At 38.1% G+C, this 17,600-nt stretch overlaps 2 protein-coding genes and 1 non-coding gene across 3 annotated transcripts in view; 1 reads left to right on the top strand and 2 right to left on the bottom strand.

The window, feature by feature from the left end:
- Positions 1-2,945: 2,945 nt before the first annotated feature.
- On the top strand, positions 2,946-11,244 carry LOC107584826 (autophagy-related protein 9A-like). Its single transcript, XM_016271592.1, has 12 exons — positions 2,946-2,999; positions 5,276-5,337; positions 5,449-5,590; positions 5,830-6,578; positions 6,690-6,843; positions 7,277-7,456; positions 7,557-7,796; positions 8,060-8,295; positions 9,037-9,154; positions 9,433-9,631; positions 9,722-9,864; positions 9,950-11,244. The coding sequence occupies exons 1-12, from the start codon at positions 2,946-2,948 to the stop codon at positions 9,956-9,958; spliced, it is 2,286 nt and encodes a 761-aa protein (XP_016127078.1). The 3' UTR covers positions 9,959-11,244.
- Positions 11,245-11,713: 469 nt separating this feature from the next.
- Positions 11,714-11,786, bottom strand: trnak-uuu (transfer RNA lysine (anticodon UUU)). Its single transcript has one exon. It is a non-coding gene; the product is annotated as a tRNA-Lys (tRNA).
- A 1,771-nt stretch (positions 11,787-13,557) lies between these two features.
- The window catches only part of LOC107584825 (pericentrin-like), a 53,586-nt gene continuing 49,543 nt past the window's right edge, over positions 13,558-17,600 (bottom strand). The window contains exons 44-49 of the mRNA XM_016271591.1: positions 16,852-17,016; positions 15,787-16,013; positions 15,518-15,612; positions 15,265-15,412; positions 15,025-15,155; positions 13,558-13,742 (exon numbers count right to left, since the gene is read on the bottom strand). Of these exons, the coding sequence (XP_016127077.1) occupies positions 13,699-13,742; positions 15,025-15,155; positions 15,265-15,412; positions 15,518-15,612; positions 15,787-16,013; positions 16,852-17,016 (810 nt within the window). The 3' untranslated portion in view covers positions 13,558-13,698. The remainder of the gene's footprint in view (positions 13,743-15,024; positions 15,156-15,264; positions 15,413-15,517; positions 15,613-15,786; positions 16,014-16,851; positions 17,017-17,600) is intronic.

Here is a 17,600-nt window from a genome sequence, read left to right as displayed (position 1 = left end):
TTTTTTATTTAATCGAAACTCCGGTGTCTAGACACATACCTCGCCGACTCCGGTGTCCGCACCAGAGCGAATAAGCCAGTGTCCGCTCGTGCATCTCCGGTTGGGCGGCGCACCGCACGCAAAGACAGCCCCCCAAGTTCGCCTTTATTTTACCGTGCATACCGCTAGTAAGATGACAGAAATATGCCTTCGCAGACATATGACATATATTTCAGCTGTACACTGAATCTACAATAAAGCAAATAGTACTTTAATCAGTGCGTTTGAGATGCGTCAAGCGTACGTTATTGATACACTATATGAAACAGTGAAAACGAATGCGTTATACGTTAGATAAAGAGCAATAGGCTTTAGATTCCATTATCTGAATGATCTAATATCCCATGTGCTGGATGTGCTTCTGCGATGGGTTTCCATGGTTGCACTTCTGACACATATTTCTGCATCTGAAGTGAGACAGATGCAGAGACTGAAGTGCAGTGGGTGGAGTAGAGCAGATTCACTCATCAATACACATTTATAGAAGGTGTTGCAGTGTCAACAAGTTCAAACACAAGTTCATATCTGCAACATCTTCAAACTGCATAAAGTGCCAGTCTGCATGGAAGTCAAGTATAGCAGATGGTGGATGTATTAAATCATTCAACTCTTATCTCTCTCAGCCACCAGCTGAAGGGGCACCAATGAGCGCAGGTACTGGCACTTTTAGCAGGGTTGTGATAAAGAGTGGCACGGTCACCCTGAAATATGACTGCGGCCCCCACTGGATCCCCCAACATTATTGGGCTAGAGTACTGTCAATCTGACGATGCCTGTATGCCACTAGATCAGAGTGCTATCAATTGCTGCCTGATTGTTGCATGCAAAGTTTGCATTTGGAGCGCTCAACAACGCCATTAGATCGATGGGCTCTGTCAGTGCTTTGGCAAGGTAACACTTTTTGCAATAAAGCTAAGTTCAAAGGCCAATTTAAAATATTGGTACAGTAAATAAAGTGCACAAAATCAGTATTTTGTTTAGGCAGTATTTGTGGCAGATTGTGGCAATAGGGATTTCGCCTAGGGCGTCAAATTGGCTAGAAACGGCCCTGCCTAAGAAGAACCGTGAAATTGTTTATTTGTCACTGACATTTTTTAACTATTTAACTATTAACTGTTTTAACATAATCATTATATTTCCATTAAAAAAAGAGAAGCTTTTGAAACATATTTTACAATATAAAAAGCAACACTAACTGTGTCATTAAATGGCAAATTATATGATTTTTAAGAGACTTACTGACCTGAACACAATGAATAGGGTACAGAGTTCTTTTCTGTTACATTTTTTCCTGCTTTTTAAAAACATGTTTATTATAGACAAAATGTGGTCTAGTATATTGGTATATGTTTTTTTAAGATGAAATGAAATTAACTTCATCTAGAGTTGCGGATGGATATGTTGGTAAATTTGAAGAGTTGTTATTCTTCCGAATGTTTCAATTAAGGGACACAAAGAGCAGCTTTTCCTGTCGAGTTACGACGCATTTGACTGACACTTTTCATTCAGCACCTAATAGCACACTAACTGCAGGAACAGATTCCCTGGAGCAATGTGAGACTGCATGTCATTCTCAGATGTAAACTACTAAATATATTGAGCAGTATTATGATGAGTACTGGGTGACCTCTTCCAGGATATGCACTTATGACATTTCCCAAGGGGCCACTAAATCCAGTAGTTATGCTATATATTCCCCTATATGAATCATTGTAGGATATATTCAGCTTGTATGCCTGAGAGTTTAATGAAAACCTCCAAAACATGCAATTTAGTTAAAAATGCTTTCCAAATAACTCCTCTCTCCCTTCTATAAAAATGCTTTAGTCTGATGGTTATTAATCATTTCAGCTCAATCAGCTACAAAAAAGAGGGACCCAATAAAATCGCAGATCCAACCCCAGCTAGTGAACAGAACCAATCAGAGTTGAGGCTGCTCCGAAAACAGTTGAAGTTAGAAGTAAAGTTACAGCGGAAATGAGACTGACTGAAAATGCTGAAAAAAAAGGCAGAATTGCGAGATGTTAACTCGCGATCGCAAATTTATAATTCGCAATTCTGAGAAGAAAAGTCTTCATTTGAAATATAATCCCACAACTGTGAAAAAAAAAACGGAATTGTGAGTTAAAAAGTTGACACATATGTGCATACATTTAATATATACACCTACATATACATATATATACACATTCTTATTATACACGAGTATATGTGTATACATTCATCCACCTACATATATTCATCCACACCTGTCAATGGAAAGCATGTGTTGCATGATTCTCATATAAAGTCCGATAAAACACTAAACGCTTTCATGCCGCAGTCATAAAGCTGTCGGACAGAAACAAAAAAATAAAGCCAGAATTCAAAGAGAAAACTGTAAACCACATGTAAATCACAATTCTGCATTTATGACTCACAATTTTTCATATTAGAATTGTAAAATATAAACACAATAGTGAGAAAAAAGTCAGAATTGTAAAATAAAAAGTTGCAATTACCTTTTTTTTTTATGGAAATGGGTTTCCATAATGATAGATTTAGAATTGACACTAATAGAGCTTACTGGCATTTTTTTTTTTTTACTTTATCTTTACTTTTAATGAACAAGGAACTTTTGATAGCAGTGACAGTGTGTTCTATTATTACAGGAATAGTCCTCAAACTGCTATCTTTTGTAAAAAATTGTGGTACAAGTCTTACATGGCTTTCAGAAAATAAATATATATATATATATATATATATATACGTATATACATACATACAGTATCTCACAGAAGTGAAGTGAGTGGATTTATGATTTAATTAATTTATGAAGCACTATGACCAAGACAGAGAGTGTGTGTTTCAGGTGTGAAAAAAATCAGCAACAAACCTGTAATCTGTGTATCTACTGGACTGGTACAATGCATTACCAGGGATCTGCCATTAAAGATGTTGCCGCTTTGCACTGTCAAATTGTAATAAACCACCTTCAGCGTGCCAAATCCAAGATTATCCAATCTTTCAAATTTATTACAAAAAAAAAAGGAATCTGCCAGCCAGCATACGCTCTCTTATTACCCCTTAATACAGAAATGAATGCTTGTCCTATAAATTCATGTATGCACCTTGATCCTTTTCAATCCTTAATATGAAAATGTCTGAAGCATAGCACAGTAAAGCCCAGTGATATACTGTATGAAGCATATCTCTCCCTCACAAACATCCACACACTGTTCTCCACAGACTGAAGCACAGACAACAGGAAATGTTCAAGACGTGCACCAGAGAGGAGGGTCAGAGTCTACTCCAGATTAGTACTATTTACAAAGGGCTGCAGTGGTACCTTCACTGTTGTCCTCATCATAATATTTTGAGAAAAACTGTAATCACATCCATGTGTATAAAAGATTGGGTTGTGTTGGATTGTGAGTCAATAGTGGTAGCCTGACTGACACCCTTTCATCACTGCATGTTGTATGCCTGTATATCCCGATCCTCTCCATTCAGAGTTTTATGGCCACATGGCAGACACATTTAATTTAATTAAATATGTAAACAAATTAACCTGAAAGATCATGTGTGTGAGGGAGAGATATGGGCTATGGTGTCTGTGGTGTATACTTATGCTGTATTGAAGTGGAATAATATTGTTTTATTATTCTGTCCTTTTGAATACATCATGAAAGTATCATGGGAGAGAGTGCAAAATGTATTAATATTTTACCTTTCACAATACTTACTTTCAGAGCAGTGAGCTAATAAAGTGAGACATACACACTCCCTCTTGTTACTCCATCTTTAAAAAATAACATAGCCTGTCCTGACTAAATTAAAGTTGTCCTTACACAGCCAAGTTAAGGCTGCTCTGTGCCTGCTCAAACTTCAGTGTAAGGGCCACACAAAAGCCAGACTATTCCTGCTCAGACCCAACTCAGCCCCTAGTATCAAAGCATACAATTGTAATTGCTGCGAAAATGCATTTATGCCACCTGTGCGCAGCATTAAACAGTCTGTGTAAAGACACCTAAATGCCACTTCAGAAGTGCTTCTGTGCCATCTTTGCAGTGTAAATTTGGATTTAGACACACTGGCTGTTTTCTTTTGTGCTGCACATATAATTTAAACATGTTTGAGATTTAAACAATTATTTCAGCATGCACTTATTCTGCAGTTTTTCTGCTGCTCTGTGCCTGCTCAAACTTCAGTGTAAGGGCCACACAAAAGCCAGACTATTCCTGCTCAGACCCAACTCAGCCCCTAGTATCAAAGCATACAATTGTAATTGCTGCGAAAATGCATTTATGCCACCTGTGCGCAGCATTAAACAGTCTGTGTAAAGACACCTAAATGCCACTTCAGAAGTGCTTCTGTGCCATCTTTTCAGTGTAAATTTGGATTTAGACACACTGGCTGTTTTCTTTTGTGCTGCACATATCATTTAAACATGTTTGAGATTTAAACAATTATTTCAGCATGCACTTATTCTGCAGTTTTTCTGCAAACAAGCTTGACAGTACTATGATCTCGTCAGTTTCTCTCCAAAATCATACGAAACTTAAGCAGACTTAGTTGCATCAGTCAATTAATTGTTGATGCAACAACAAGTCACAAGAGGGAGCCATTATATAGCCAGGTAGTGCGAGCTGTTGCCCATTTACCATTCAATGATTCTTTCACACAAGCTCACGAAGTGTACTGAGCAGTTGTTGCATCAAGCATACCCCACTGAGAACAGTTAGGACTGCCATATGTCCCATTCACACTAGGACTGCACAACAGACCCTTCTTCTGTACCATTTAATGTGTCTGAATTCATTTGAAATGTATGTTTTTAATCACAAGCCATTTCATCTTTTTAAAACATATATAAAATCTATTTTACTCTAAATTTCTTTTAATAGAAATAGAAATGAAAGGGTAGCTATGGCGAACAAAATGTTGTGATTTCAAATCTTTGTCTAAATTTATAGTGAAATGTATCAGTGTAAATTGTAGCCTACTTGTGTAGTCTACTTAATCAAGTGTTTTGTCCTTTTGAAATGTGCAATATGTAATCTTTGTTGTTTGTTAAATTTCTCTCAAAACATTAATGGGTTTAATTTGCTGTCCTGTAACATACAGGCAACTATGATTCATCATTGTTTACTATTTAACCCTCAGAGTAATTTAAATATTCAGGCACATTTACAACTTTCTGTGAGTTCTGGGGAATTCAATATATGAATGCTTTTGGAATGGATGCTGTGTGCAGTATTTACCAAAAAAAGACCCTCTCCCTGATGCATTTCTTCCAGTGGATGTGTGCAGTGCTAGGTATATTTCCTATATTAAATGTCATTAATGATGTGGCATTGATGTTATTGCTTCTTACTATCAGTATGATCCATCATAACACAAACTGCCTTTTATTGACATGTGTTTTAGGATCCATGACAATGTTTTGGTCATCTTCATCCTTATCATATCAGGGGTCTTTTGGCTCCATCGTCTCTTCAAGTTTATCTACAACATCTGTTGCTACTGGGAGATCAGATCGTTTTACATCAATGCCCTAAAAATGTCCATGGTGAGCTTTTCTGCTAACTCATCGTAGCACATTTACTAAAACGTTTTGGTTCTGACAGGCATTTGAGTCAGCAGTGGAGGAAAGCATACTCTATTTTTCTTAAATAGAGTATGTGTTTTTAATGCCAGTAAGCCACTCAAACTACTGATCATTTTCAGAGCAAATGTACTATACTGAAATTATAGTATTCAACTGATTTCACATTCTTAAATGTTTAACAAGCCCTTTCTCTTTTGCAGGCGGACCTTCCTTATTTCACCTGGCAGGAGGTGCAGGCAAGGATTATTGAGATACAGAAGGAGCACCAGATTTGCATCCACAAAAAAGAACTGACAGAGCTTGACATCTACCACCGCATACTGCGTTTTAAAAACTACATGGTCGCGATGGTCAATAAGTCACTCCTACTCGTGCGCTTTCGCTTGCCTCTGCTGGGCGACACTGTTTTTTATACTCGTGGCCTCAAGTATAACTTTGAGTTGATTTTCTTCTGGGGCCCTGGATCTCTTTTTGAAAATGAGTGGAGTCTGAAGCCAGAGTACAAACGTGGAGGGAACCGTTTGGAGCTAGCGGATCGTCTGAGCTCAAGGATCTTGTGGATTGGAATTGCCAACCTTCTCTTGTGTCCAGTTATCCTGATTTGGCAGATTCTATATGCGTTCTTCAGCTACACTGAGGTGATCAAGCGTGAGCCAGGAAGTCTGGGTGCTCGATGTTGGTCCCTGTATGGCCGTTTTTACCTCCGACACTTCAATGAACTAGACCATGAGCTGATGTCACGCCTCAGCAAGGGCTATAAGGCCTCATCGAAGTACATGAACTGCTTCATGTCACCATTACTGACAGTGGTGGCCAAGAATGTGGCATTCTTTGCCGGCTCCATACTAGCAGTTTTGATTGCTTTGACCATTTATGATGAAGATGTGTTGGCTGTCGAACACGTGCTCAGCAGTATTACATTACTTGGGGTCTGCATCACAATCTGCAGGTGTGACAAAGATAAAACAGATTCTTTGGATTTTTGTTGTCCATTTTATTTACTGGCAAGTCCTAACTTTGAACTGTTTTGTGCTCATTCTTTCATCCTTGTATGCCCTAGGTCTTTTATCCCAGACAAGCATATGGTGTTCTGCCCAGAGCAGCTGCTTAAAGTGATCTTGGCACACATACATTACATGCCTGATCATTGGCAGGGTAATGCCCACCGCTATGAGACCAGAGACGAGTTCGCACAGCTTTTTCAGTACAAGGCTGTAAGTAAAGCAACAGCTTAAAAAATACTTCGTTGTGTACCTAACACAAATATATTATTATTGTTGTTAATGAAATCTAACATAACATTTTCATTAACTGAAATAAAAATGAGAATCGGAAAAACAAAAATGTATTTTCATTATTTCAAAGTTAAAAAACATAAAATAAAAAGGACCACAAATTAATTTGAGTTTTTGGTACACAGGAAACAATGCATTACAGAATCAAAACAGGATTTTGATGATGAGAATGGCATGTGCCATATAAATAGTGCAAATGTTTTTGGGAATTCCCAAGTCCCATCTGCAGTTTCAGTTTTTTTATTAAATATTAAGAGGTCAAAAATGGATGATCCATTCACAATGAAATAAATAACATGCATTTCTATAACAGAATTTCATGTTGATTGTCTTTTGATCTCTGTTCTTGTAGGTGTTTATTCTTGAGGAGCTGTTGAGTCCTGTCATCACTCCCTTCATTCTTATTTTTTGCTTGCGGCGTAAATCTCTAGAGATCATAGATTTTTTCCGAAACTTTACTGTGGACGTGGTCGGTGTGGGTGATACTTGCTCTTTTGCACAAATGGATGTCCGTCAACATGGTCATCCTGCGGTAAGAACAGAAACCTTTTTCTCCCCAAATTATTTTCACGATTGTGCTTTTTTCTACATGTATCTATCTTTATTGTTGACTTTTATTTGGTCCACTATAGTGGATGTCTGCTGGTAAAACAGAGGCCTCTATCTATCAGCAGGCAGAAGATGGGAAGACTGAACTGTCACTCATGCACTTTGCTATCACAAATCCACACTGGCAGCCCCCTAGGGAGAGCACGCATTTCATCAGCCTTCTGAAAGAGAAGGTGCACCGTGAGGCCGCCGCAGGACAGCAGGGAATCATAGCAGAGAATCCTGCATTTACCTCAACCCATTCACTACAGTCTGATTCAGAGGTATCCAAATGACTGAGCTGCCAACATCCATCCATCCAGATTACTACATATAATATGATATATTTCTAATGGCAAATCTGATCAATAATTGGAATAGTAATAATTACTATTATATTAAAAATTATTAGACTGGGTCCTAAAAGATATTAATGAAAAGTGAACCAAGTAGAAAACCCACTTTTAAGGTTAGATACAATATAATTACAAAGAGAACTAAGTGCTTTTTTAAAATAGGTCTGATTTTGGGTGTTGTTTCATTTCAGCCTCGCAGTCTTATTGCAAATCTCCTGATGGGACCCTCTTCCTTGGCCTCGCTGCATTTGGGTCGAGAGTGCTCCATCAATCCTGTGTCCATTGGAGTGAGTGAGGGGGCATCCGCCCTCCATTCCATCTCTCCAGTCAGCACGAGTCTACACCTGCGGAACAGCTACCCATCTCCCAGACTGCCACGACCTGACCATCCAGCTGTGGTGGCTGGACGAGCGATGACAGGCTCAGGGTAATGACTGAATAAAAGTGTAACATATTCATTAAAATAATTAATAGAATATATACTAATACAATCTATGATTGTGTTGTTATCAAATATTTTTTCATATATTACATTAAAACGCTTTATTAATTCTTTTTTTGATTTTCTCTATTCTAAGCCTAAGTCTATTGCGTTTTAATTGATTTTGAGAATGACACTAGAATTCACTTTGAGTAGCTTTGGGCACATGCATTCTCATTGGGATGAATCAGTGTTCATTAACATTAAAACAAAGTTCAAAACAACAAAGACATTTATGCTACAATAGATTTCTATTTCAGATAAATGCTGTCATCAAGAATCCTGAAAACAATGCATCACAGTTTCACAAACATTAAGCAGCACAACTGTTTTCAACATTGAGAATATTAAGAAATGTTACTTGAGCACCAAATCAGCATATTAGAATGATTTTTGAAGGATCATGTGACACTGAAGACTGGGGTAATGGCTGCTGGAAAACAGCTTGGAAATCACAGGAATAAATTACATTTCAAAAATATATAGAATGAATTAGAATATTTCACTCTATTACTATTTTTACTATATTTTATATCAAATAAATGCAGCCTCTATAATACTTCTTTTCAACGGCAATGTATGTGTCTTTGCATCTTTACAGCTAGACTGATTTTAAAATGTAATATTTCATATCATTAATTTGTTCTTTTTTCTCTCCTTCTCAACTCTTGGATCGTCCTCATCTAGCACTGATGCCCGTACCATCAGCTCTAGCAGTAGTGCCTGGGAAGGCCAGCTGACCAGTATGATCCTATCAGAATACGCCTCCACAGAGATGAGCATTCAGGCCCTCTACATGCATGAGGTAAAATACCACATGAACAGTTGATATAACCAAAACTTTATTACGGATTTATGGAATCAGTGAATGCACATGTATGGGACTGATCCAAGAATGTGAGACTGTCATGATCAACACATGGCAAGAATATCACTAGCTATACTTTCCACGAATGCTGGGCATCTTGGCTGCTTTTCCTTCACTGTCTGGTCCAAATCAGCCTTTTAACCAATAATGTGTTGAAAGAGGTCAGTCTTTAGACTGCACCTGAATATTAATAACTATATCCAATGTATGTGTAGATGCACAAGCAGCAGTCGCGAGGTGAGGTGTCTCGACACACCTGGCACAGACAGGAGAGTGACGAGAGCAGCGAGAGTGTCAATGAGGACATAGAAGCCACCCGCAACTTCCCCCGGTCCAGCACTTTCCCAACTACCTCACACCAGGAGGGGCCAGCACAGCAGAGCGGAGGCCAACGGCGCTACGGCGGAGCCTCAGGTACTACAAATCTGTTTGCAATTCATAAGAATGTAAAGGTGCCACCCCCTCCTTAGTCTTTACATGGGCGACAAATTCTGTCTCCTGTAGATCCTGTTTCTGGAAGCTTTCGAGCCCAGAGAACTTCTCGTATGCCTAGGGGCGGCTGGTCTGAGGAGAACCAAATGGGCAGACATCACGACCCAGTGCCCGAGGAGGGGTCTGAGGATGAGCTACCACCACAAATTCATAAGGTACAACATGCAAGTGTAAATATGAAGCAACAGTGATATGTGCTGGATTCCTAATAATCATTTCTGTGTTCTGGTCTTTTTTTAGGGGACTTAACAGGTGTATCGTAGATTAAGTACTCAAGAGAGACTCACAGCATCCATTTACTTTTGGACACTGATAAAAATATACTCTTGGACAAAACTCGAGTCCGAGCTTAATTATTGTACGTCACAGAGTGGCATCGTGTCAAATTTTCAGATGCATTGTAATGGTTTGAGCTTCTGAGGGAATGATGAACTACGTCAAAATCACTCAATTATTCATAGTTCTCACATATTGATCCACCTTTCAGAAGCTGCAAAACTGGTTCTGTAAAATACTTGATTGTGAACAGGAAAGTCTATTGACAGAAAGCATCCTCAAGTCCTTCGAGTAAACGGTCTAATAGATTTGTGTTCAGTTGACCCTGACATTTCCGTTCTTGTCAAAAAGTAAATCATGGTGTTGATGTAGGAAATCTGTGTTTAGAATTTGAGCTGCTTTGAATAATTTTAATAGGAGGAAGAACTATTTATAATATGCAATGTGCCAATATGAACTTTTTAGCTTTGCAAAAATAGATTTGGTCAAACACCGATTTCTGTGAGGGGGGAAACCACTGAAGATCATTCAAGCCTTGCACTGTAGAAATAATGCATGCTCTCTTAATTTTTATTATTTGCACAACATCAATGCACTTTATTCATATCCAAAGGACGACTCCAAGGCAGTGGTTAAATCAAGACTTGTTTTTATTAACATGCCGTTTTAAAGGAAGTTGTATATTTCTGTCTATAGGATAAAACCCCAGGATTTTTTTTTCACTTATATTTTCAGTTTATTTACCATGGCTCAGGTGAATAAAACATCTATGAGAATGAGGGGGTTATGTAAAACATATATTTCATATATCTCAGGACCGGCTTGTTTTTAGCACTTGAGTTGCCCAGAAAGTGCATGACACTTGGGTAATTGCAGACTGTTGCGCCTTCCATCCTCAAACCCTTAACTGCTAAAAGGGAAGTCAACAAACCTTTGTGTAGTTTGTGTGTGACTGCAAAGATCTCGGATCTCAGTCAGAGGCCATCGCCGCATAAAATGGCAAAATGTATAGATTTTGTTTCTCATAAACTGGCATTTCTCATATCGCACACTGCTCGCATACATTGTGCTTAGAGAGTGTTCAAGGTGCAAATTGTGCATGACCCTTGACCTTTATACTGGTATGTGTTTGTAATAACTGGCCTGTAAAATGCTTCTGTGACCTTAACTAATCTATCAGCTGCAGCTGTGCATTTTCCATTTGTTTTCAGTTTTCTAGATGGTGTTGTATATTTACATTTGGTACAGGTTAAATTCATCAATAAAATGTATTTAATAGTTTGTGTACAATTCTTTAAAAAATCTAAATAGATATGATTTTAAAATTAAAGCCAACTACAATAATCTTAATGTTTTATTAGTTCGTGAATTAAAGGGTTGAAAGTTGTACACCAGTGTTGGGGAAAGTTACTTTTAAAAGTAATGCATTACAATATTGCGTTACTCCCTAAAAAAGTAACTAATTACGTTACTTAGTTACTTTTTATGGAAAGTAATGCGTTATATTACTTTTGCGTTACTTTCGCGTTACTTTTTAATTTTTGAAAAAGTAACTCAGATATTTTCTTGAAAATTAAAAAAGTAATGCATTACTTCACTAGTTACTTTAAAAAAGTAATCTGATTACGTAACTCACGTTACTTGTAATGAGTTACCCCCAACACTGTTGTACACTGTACCGGCACGCACATTTTTAGTTAGTAAGACACAAAAAAAAAAAAAAAGTTTCGCCCGAACAGGGACTTGAACCCTGGACCCTCAGATTAAAAGTCTGATGCTCTACCGACTGAGCTATCCGGGCCTGGCGTTTTTTTACGTCACCCCTCTTCTTCACTTCAATCAATGTCAACACTGTATTTACGACACTGAAAGAAACGACATAGAAATACCATAGTATACTTCCTCAGGTGGGCTCACGAAAAGTGAAGTATTAACAACATTAAACGCCGAAACCTGAGCTAAATACAACAGCAAGCAAGTCGGCAGAGCGCGCTGATTTCCTTCCAATCGAATGAATCCAATCCGATTTCAGAATCTGAAAAGATGTTTTTAATAAACTCTAAACTTAGCAGTCCGATTCACATATTCGTTTACAAATGAATTGCACAATAATAAAATTGCATCTAATTGCAACACAATTTCAGCGCATGCGCAGATGTGGACGCATTATGAGGTTTCTCGCAAACGTAGTTTTTTACGGCCATGTATTTTGTTTTTAAACTACAACAGTATATTTTAACACGGATTATTTCCTGATTTCCAAATGGCAACGTGTATTCCAACTTTGGAGAATTTTTTCCCCCATCTAAATCCCAACATAACGTTAACATCCTCCACTAACAGACATCAACGTAGCATTCAACAGTTAATACGCTACTGTTTGTTATGCTACTTAAGATCATTTCAGGCCTATCAAAAACTTACTACTAATTTATCCGATATCTGCCTTTAAATCGAGATTGCCATTCCTTATTTTCTGTCTTCTGTCAAAAAAATAGTATTATTTATTTTCCAGCAATTAAATCAATAAGGAAAAGCTACTTTGGTATATGTCAGAACTTGTAAGATATATAAAATATGCACAAATATTACTCCCTGTGAACTGACCGATTCAGAATATTGTTGTAGTAGATGGGGCACACCGTGCAAAGATCTTCAACAAAACAAAAAAATCAACTACATATTTTCCATTTTATGAACCCTTTTAAGTCTACTAAGAAATGCAATCTTGAGACTCTAAAAGGAAAGCAACAATGACAAAAGTGTAACATCATAGCCAACACATACAATGTCGAAATAAATATCAAATTGTATTTTATATTAAGCCCATATTTTTTTCTCTAGGGCCCTTCCCCAGCTAGGGGCCCTAGGCTAAACCTGTATGCATTTCTTTTTTCTGTTGAACATAAAAAGATATTTTTAAAAAAATGTGGGTAACCAAAGTTGTTGGTCCCCATTGACTTCCACAGAATGGGGAAAAAACACTATGGAAGTCGATCAGCACCAGAAACGGTTCGGTTACCCAGATTCTGAAAGTCTGAATTTTCATTTTTGTGTGAACTATACTTTTTAAAAAAAAAATTATTGAAATGACAGACCAAAAATAACTAAATTTAGACTAAAATATTTATTGATTTTCATAGAAATACTGTCCATTAAAAAAAAAGAAGAATATTAAACATTTTACAAAACATGTCCAACCATGTGCATTTAAACAGTGACATCCATAAAAATCACAAATTCAAGTGCAAATGTCTTAATAAATGCTTATTGTGAAACATGTAAAAAATATATATATATAAACTGTGAACATTTACAGACCATTCAAAAATTGTATACAAAAAAAAGTGAAAATATCCAGCACTGGTTGCAAAACAAAATAACACGTTATCAGTGACAATGTTTCAGCTAAAATGATAAAGCATAAAAAAGATAGCAATTAAAAATGTATGAATGTAAAACACCGACTGGCACTAGTGATAAGATTTCTTCATTCATCGATCAGATTTTCTGGCATATGGAAGCATTGATGGTGAACCTGCGAAAAAATAACATACAAAAAAAAGTGAAAATATCCAGCACTGGTTGCAAAACAAAATAACACGTTATCAGTGACAATGTTTCAGCTAAAATGATAAAGCATAAAAAAAGATAGCAATTAAAAATGTATGATTGTAAAACACCGACTGGCACTAGTGATAAGATTTCTTCATTCATCGATCAGATTTTCTGGCATATGGAAGCATTGATGGTGAACCTGCGAAAAAATAATAAAAATACACAAACACAATATGATTAGAAATATCATTCCTGCATTTGCCTAACCTGCCAATCACCCTACACACAGTGCACAGGCACATGGGAGCATTCGTGCAGACAAACAGGCATGCACACCTGTGTGAAACAAGACCAACCAGAACGTGACTGATCACACAAGAAGGTGAACCTCTCTCTGAACTCCTCTGTGAGTGGGTAACATGGAAGTGAGGCCAGACCGTCACTCACCTAAAGGCCACATGGACCCCGGTGCCAAACAACTCAAATACAGCCAGGTTCTATTTTCTAGAAACCACTTCTGCTGATAGCTCATCGTATCAGGGAGGCTATGCCTCCTGTTCGCTCTGGGGACTGTAAGATGGTAAGGTCAGAGGTCACAAATGGCCATTATTTAAGGTTTTGGATACTTTCACCTTTAGCTGTCAATAGGGATCTTCGTAATGTAAAAAAAAAATACTAACCGTCTTGTGTAATCAGTTACAGAAACGGTCTAAGTACAGTTTTGACAAATTCCACTACTATCGGAATTCAAGAGTGATTGTTTGGTGATGTGCTTCAGTTGTCCAGCAGAGGTCAGTGCAGATTTTTTTAATGTTCCAGGTTTAATGCAACTAATACACCACAATCAAAAGCTTGGGGTCACTGAGATTATATATTTTAATAAGTTAATTATATTCAGATAAATTGATCAAAAGTGACACTAAAAAAAAAAACTTGTTACAAAAGCTTTCCATTTCAAATAAATGCTGTTCTTATGCAATTTGTTCATCAAAGAATCCTGAGAAGAAATGCATCACAGTTTCCACAAATATATTAAGCAGCGCAACTGTTTTCAACACTGATGATAAGAAAAGTTTCTTTGCACCAAGTCAGTGTCACAAGATCCTTTAGAAATCATTCTGATGTGCTGAAGACTGGAGTAACGGCTGCTGAAGAATTCAGCTTTGCCAGTCACCCGAATAAATTACACTTTAAAAATTTAAAACAGAAGTCGTCATTTTAAAAGGTAATAAAACACGAAAATATTACAGTTTTACTGTATATCTGATCAAATAAATGCAGTGTTAGCATTTGTTTGATTTAGCATTTATGTGTGAGCATGAGATTTTTTTAACAAAATAATTTATGGAAATCAACATGATGCCACAAGTGCTGTTGAATTAAGCTATTGCCTCAATTTTCTTAATGCAGGCTAAGACTGGAGTGGTTCCTATGTAAAAGTGACAGTAATTTTAGGTCATTTTCCGCTGGCCTCATCCTACCTGGACAACCGGCTCCCAGACGCTGCTGGACAGTCTCCAAATGTTGGATATACTCCGTAAGGGAACGTTCTTGATCTTGGGTAGAGCTGAAGGAGCGTTCAGCTGGTCCCAGCACTGGACTTGTGTACATTCTTGGTATAAGAAGAGAAAAGAGGGGTAGTTATTAAATCTGTCGTTTTTAATTTGAATTACATCTTGAGTTACACCATACACCTGTTTGTGTAGTAAGACATTTTTCACCTATGATTCAGTCTGGAGGGTGATTTGAGTGGCGGCACCAGAGACGAGGCCAAGCCCCTTTGAGCCAAGGCATGATCACGTGTGGGTGGAGAGTTGAACGCAACTCCAGTCTGCTGTGGCCTCAGCACTTCAGTCCTCAAAGCAGGACCTAAGACAGAAGGAAAGACGGCACGTAAATGACTAATGATTCAAATCACCCGTAGAACTACCAAAATCAAGTCTGCAAGCTAGATCATGTGATTTACACACGCACCTGTGCTTGGTCCTGTTCCACGCCCGTTAACGGTGGCACTGCCTACTGAGATTTTCCTTGTAGCTCTTTGCCATTTCCTGGTGAGGAACTTCAGTCTAAAAAGCAATAAGAAAATCAAGTAACTACCCGTAAATTAAGGCAAAAAAGAAAAAAGGGTATAAGAAACTCAATGTCTCCGATTCAAATTTAAACATGTCTAAACTGAAACCGTTACAAGCCAGCATTTTCCAAACGCCGTACTAATCATGCTACATAGCCATTTTTCTTACCTTGAGATAGCGATGACTACTCTGACAGACGCTCTGAAGCGGTTTAGAGGCCTGGAGACCTGCGATTGGCTCAACGTCGGCTGGGCACCCATACGAGCGATGAGCGCAAGAGTAGCCTGTTCACACTCTTGAAACCCTCCCAGCAGCAACAGCAGATAACGCTTTTGATAAACCAGAGACTTCCTGTAACTCTCTGCTCGCAGGTATCTCTCATAAAGTCGCTGCACCTATAGAAACGGGTTCATAAAGCAAGCAGTTCAAACACACTAAAACGGTTTAAAATGTACTTTTACATCTTAATCTTCGGCGGGTCCGAAGGCGGTGGGTCAGTCACAATTGATTGCTACAGTCAGTTACAGAACTCCTTGTTTCTTCTCTCCCCTCTCCCACCGCTGAAATTTACTAGCCTTTTGGGAAGTCGTGGCCTAATGGTTAGAGAGTCGGACTTGTAACCCAAAGGTTGCGAGTTCGAGTCACTGGTCCGGCAGGTGGATTGTAAGTGAGGGGAGTGAATGTACAGCGCTCTCTTCCACCTTCAATACCACGACTGAGGTGCCCTTGAGCAAGGCACCGAACCCCCAACTGCTCCCCGGGCGCCGCAGCATAAATGGCTGCCCACTGCTCCGGGTGTGTGTTCACTGCTGTGTGTGTGCACTTAGGATGGGTTAAATGCAGAGCACTAATTCCTAGTATGGGTAACCATACTTGGCCACATGTCACTTCACTTAATTTTAAAGCAGCACGCGACACTCTTATGCAAGACTCATTCACAACACCAGGGTTTCCTAAACCGGGTTTGTAAGGGAACTGCAGGGGGGTTTGAGTTGATGGGAAAAAATTATAAAAATTAAATCATGTGAAGAAAAAAAAAAAACCTACCATTTTATTTAACAATTTAATTTGAACATTAACCAACATCAGAGAACAGTGAATGCGTTCTTAAATTATTCAAAGAAGTTAAAATCTCAAAAAGGTGCTTCAAGTACACATTTTCGACCAAACAACTGTACAAGCAATTAAAAGAAAAGGACAAATTATACATTGTGAAACTTTAATCCAACTAACCTTGTTGTTGGAGAGGTCATAGTTGGGTCTGTTTTCATTGCTAGCAGTGACTTTTGACAGTTCGGTCTCTGCTTTACGCAGCGCAGCCTGAAGAGTTGCTTTTTCCTTCTGCCAGGCCAGCTTCTCCGATAACATGCACTGCTCCGTAACAGCAGGAGAATTCACCTGATGGACAGACAGACATAAACACACCCACACAACCAAATCTATATGGAGCATCAAAAACAATTATTTACTATACTTTGAATTTTACATATATTTAAATGACAAAAATATCTCTCTCCTTTTTCTTTATATATATTTTTAATAGTAATGTGTACATACTAGATCTGTATATATTATATTTTACAACTGTATATTATTATTACTACTATTGTTATTATTACTCGTTTATACAAACTTCTCACATGTATTGGAAGGTTGGGGAGTATCGTTGCACTACACATTCTATGTTTGTCTTTGGTGTATTTAAGTCTTCAGTTATATCTTCATTTGTTTCAATTAAAAAGAAATGGATATAAATATACACACATATATATATGTATGTATGTATGTATGCGTGCATGTGTGTATGCATATATATATATAGAGAGAGCGAGAGAGAGAGAGCGAGAGAGAGAGAGCGAGAGAGAGAGAGCGCGAGAGAGAGAGCGCGAGAGAGAGAGCGCGAGAGAGAGAGCGCGAGAGAGAGAGCGCGAGAGAGAGAGCGCGAGAGAGAGAGCGCGAGAGAGAGAGCGCGAGAGAGAGAG

This window comes from Sinocyclocheilus grahami, unplaced genomic scaffold, assembly GCF_001515645.1.
Source record: "Sinocyclocheilus grahami isolate Dianchi unplaced genomic scaffold, SAMN03320097.WGS_v1.1 scaffold63.1, whole genome shotgun sequence".
In the NCBI taxonomy this organism is placed as follows: domain Eukaryota; kingdom Metazoa; phylum Chordata; class Actinopteri; order Cypriniformes; family Cyprinidae; genus Sinocyclocheilus; species Sinocyclocheilus grahami.
This window is presented reverse-complemented; position numbering and strand designations above follow the sequence as displayed.

Coding starts and splice junctions, on each gene's coding strand:
- LOC107584826 (XM_016271592.1), top strand. CDS start 2,946: ATGCATTACCAGGGATCTGCCATTAAAGATGTTGCCGCTTTGCACTGT. Junction 3,000..5,275: donor CCGCTTTGCACTGTCAAATT/GTAATAAACCAC, acceptor TGCTGTGTGCAG/TATTTACCAAAAAAAGACCC. Junction 9,632..9,721: donor GCGCTACGGCGGAGCCTCAG/GTACTACAAATC, acceptor TGTCTCCTGTAG/ATCCTGTTTCTGGAAGCTTT.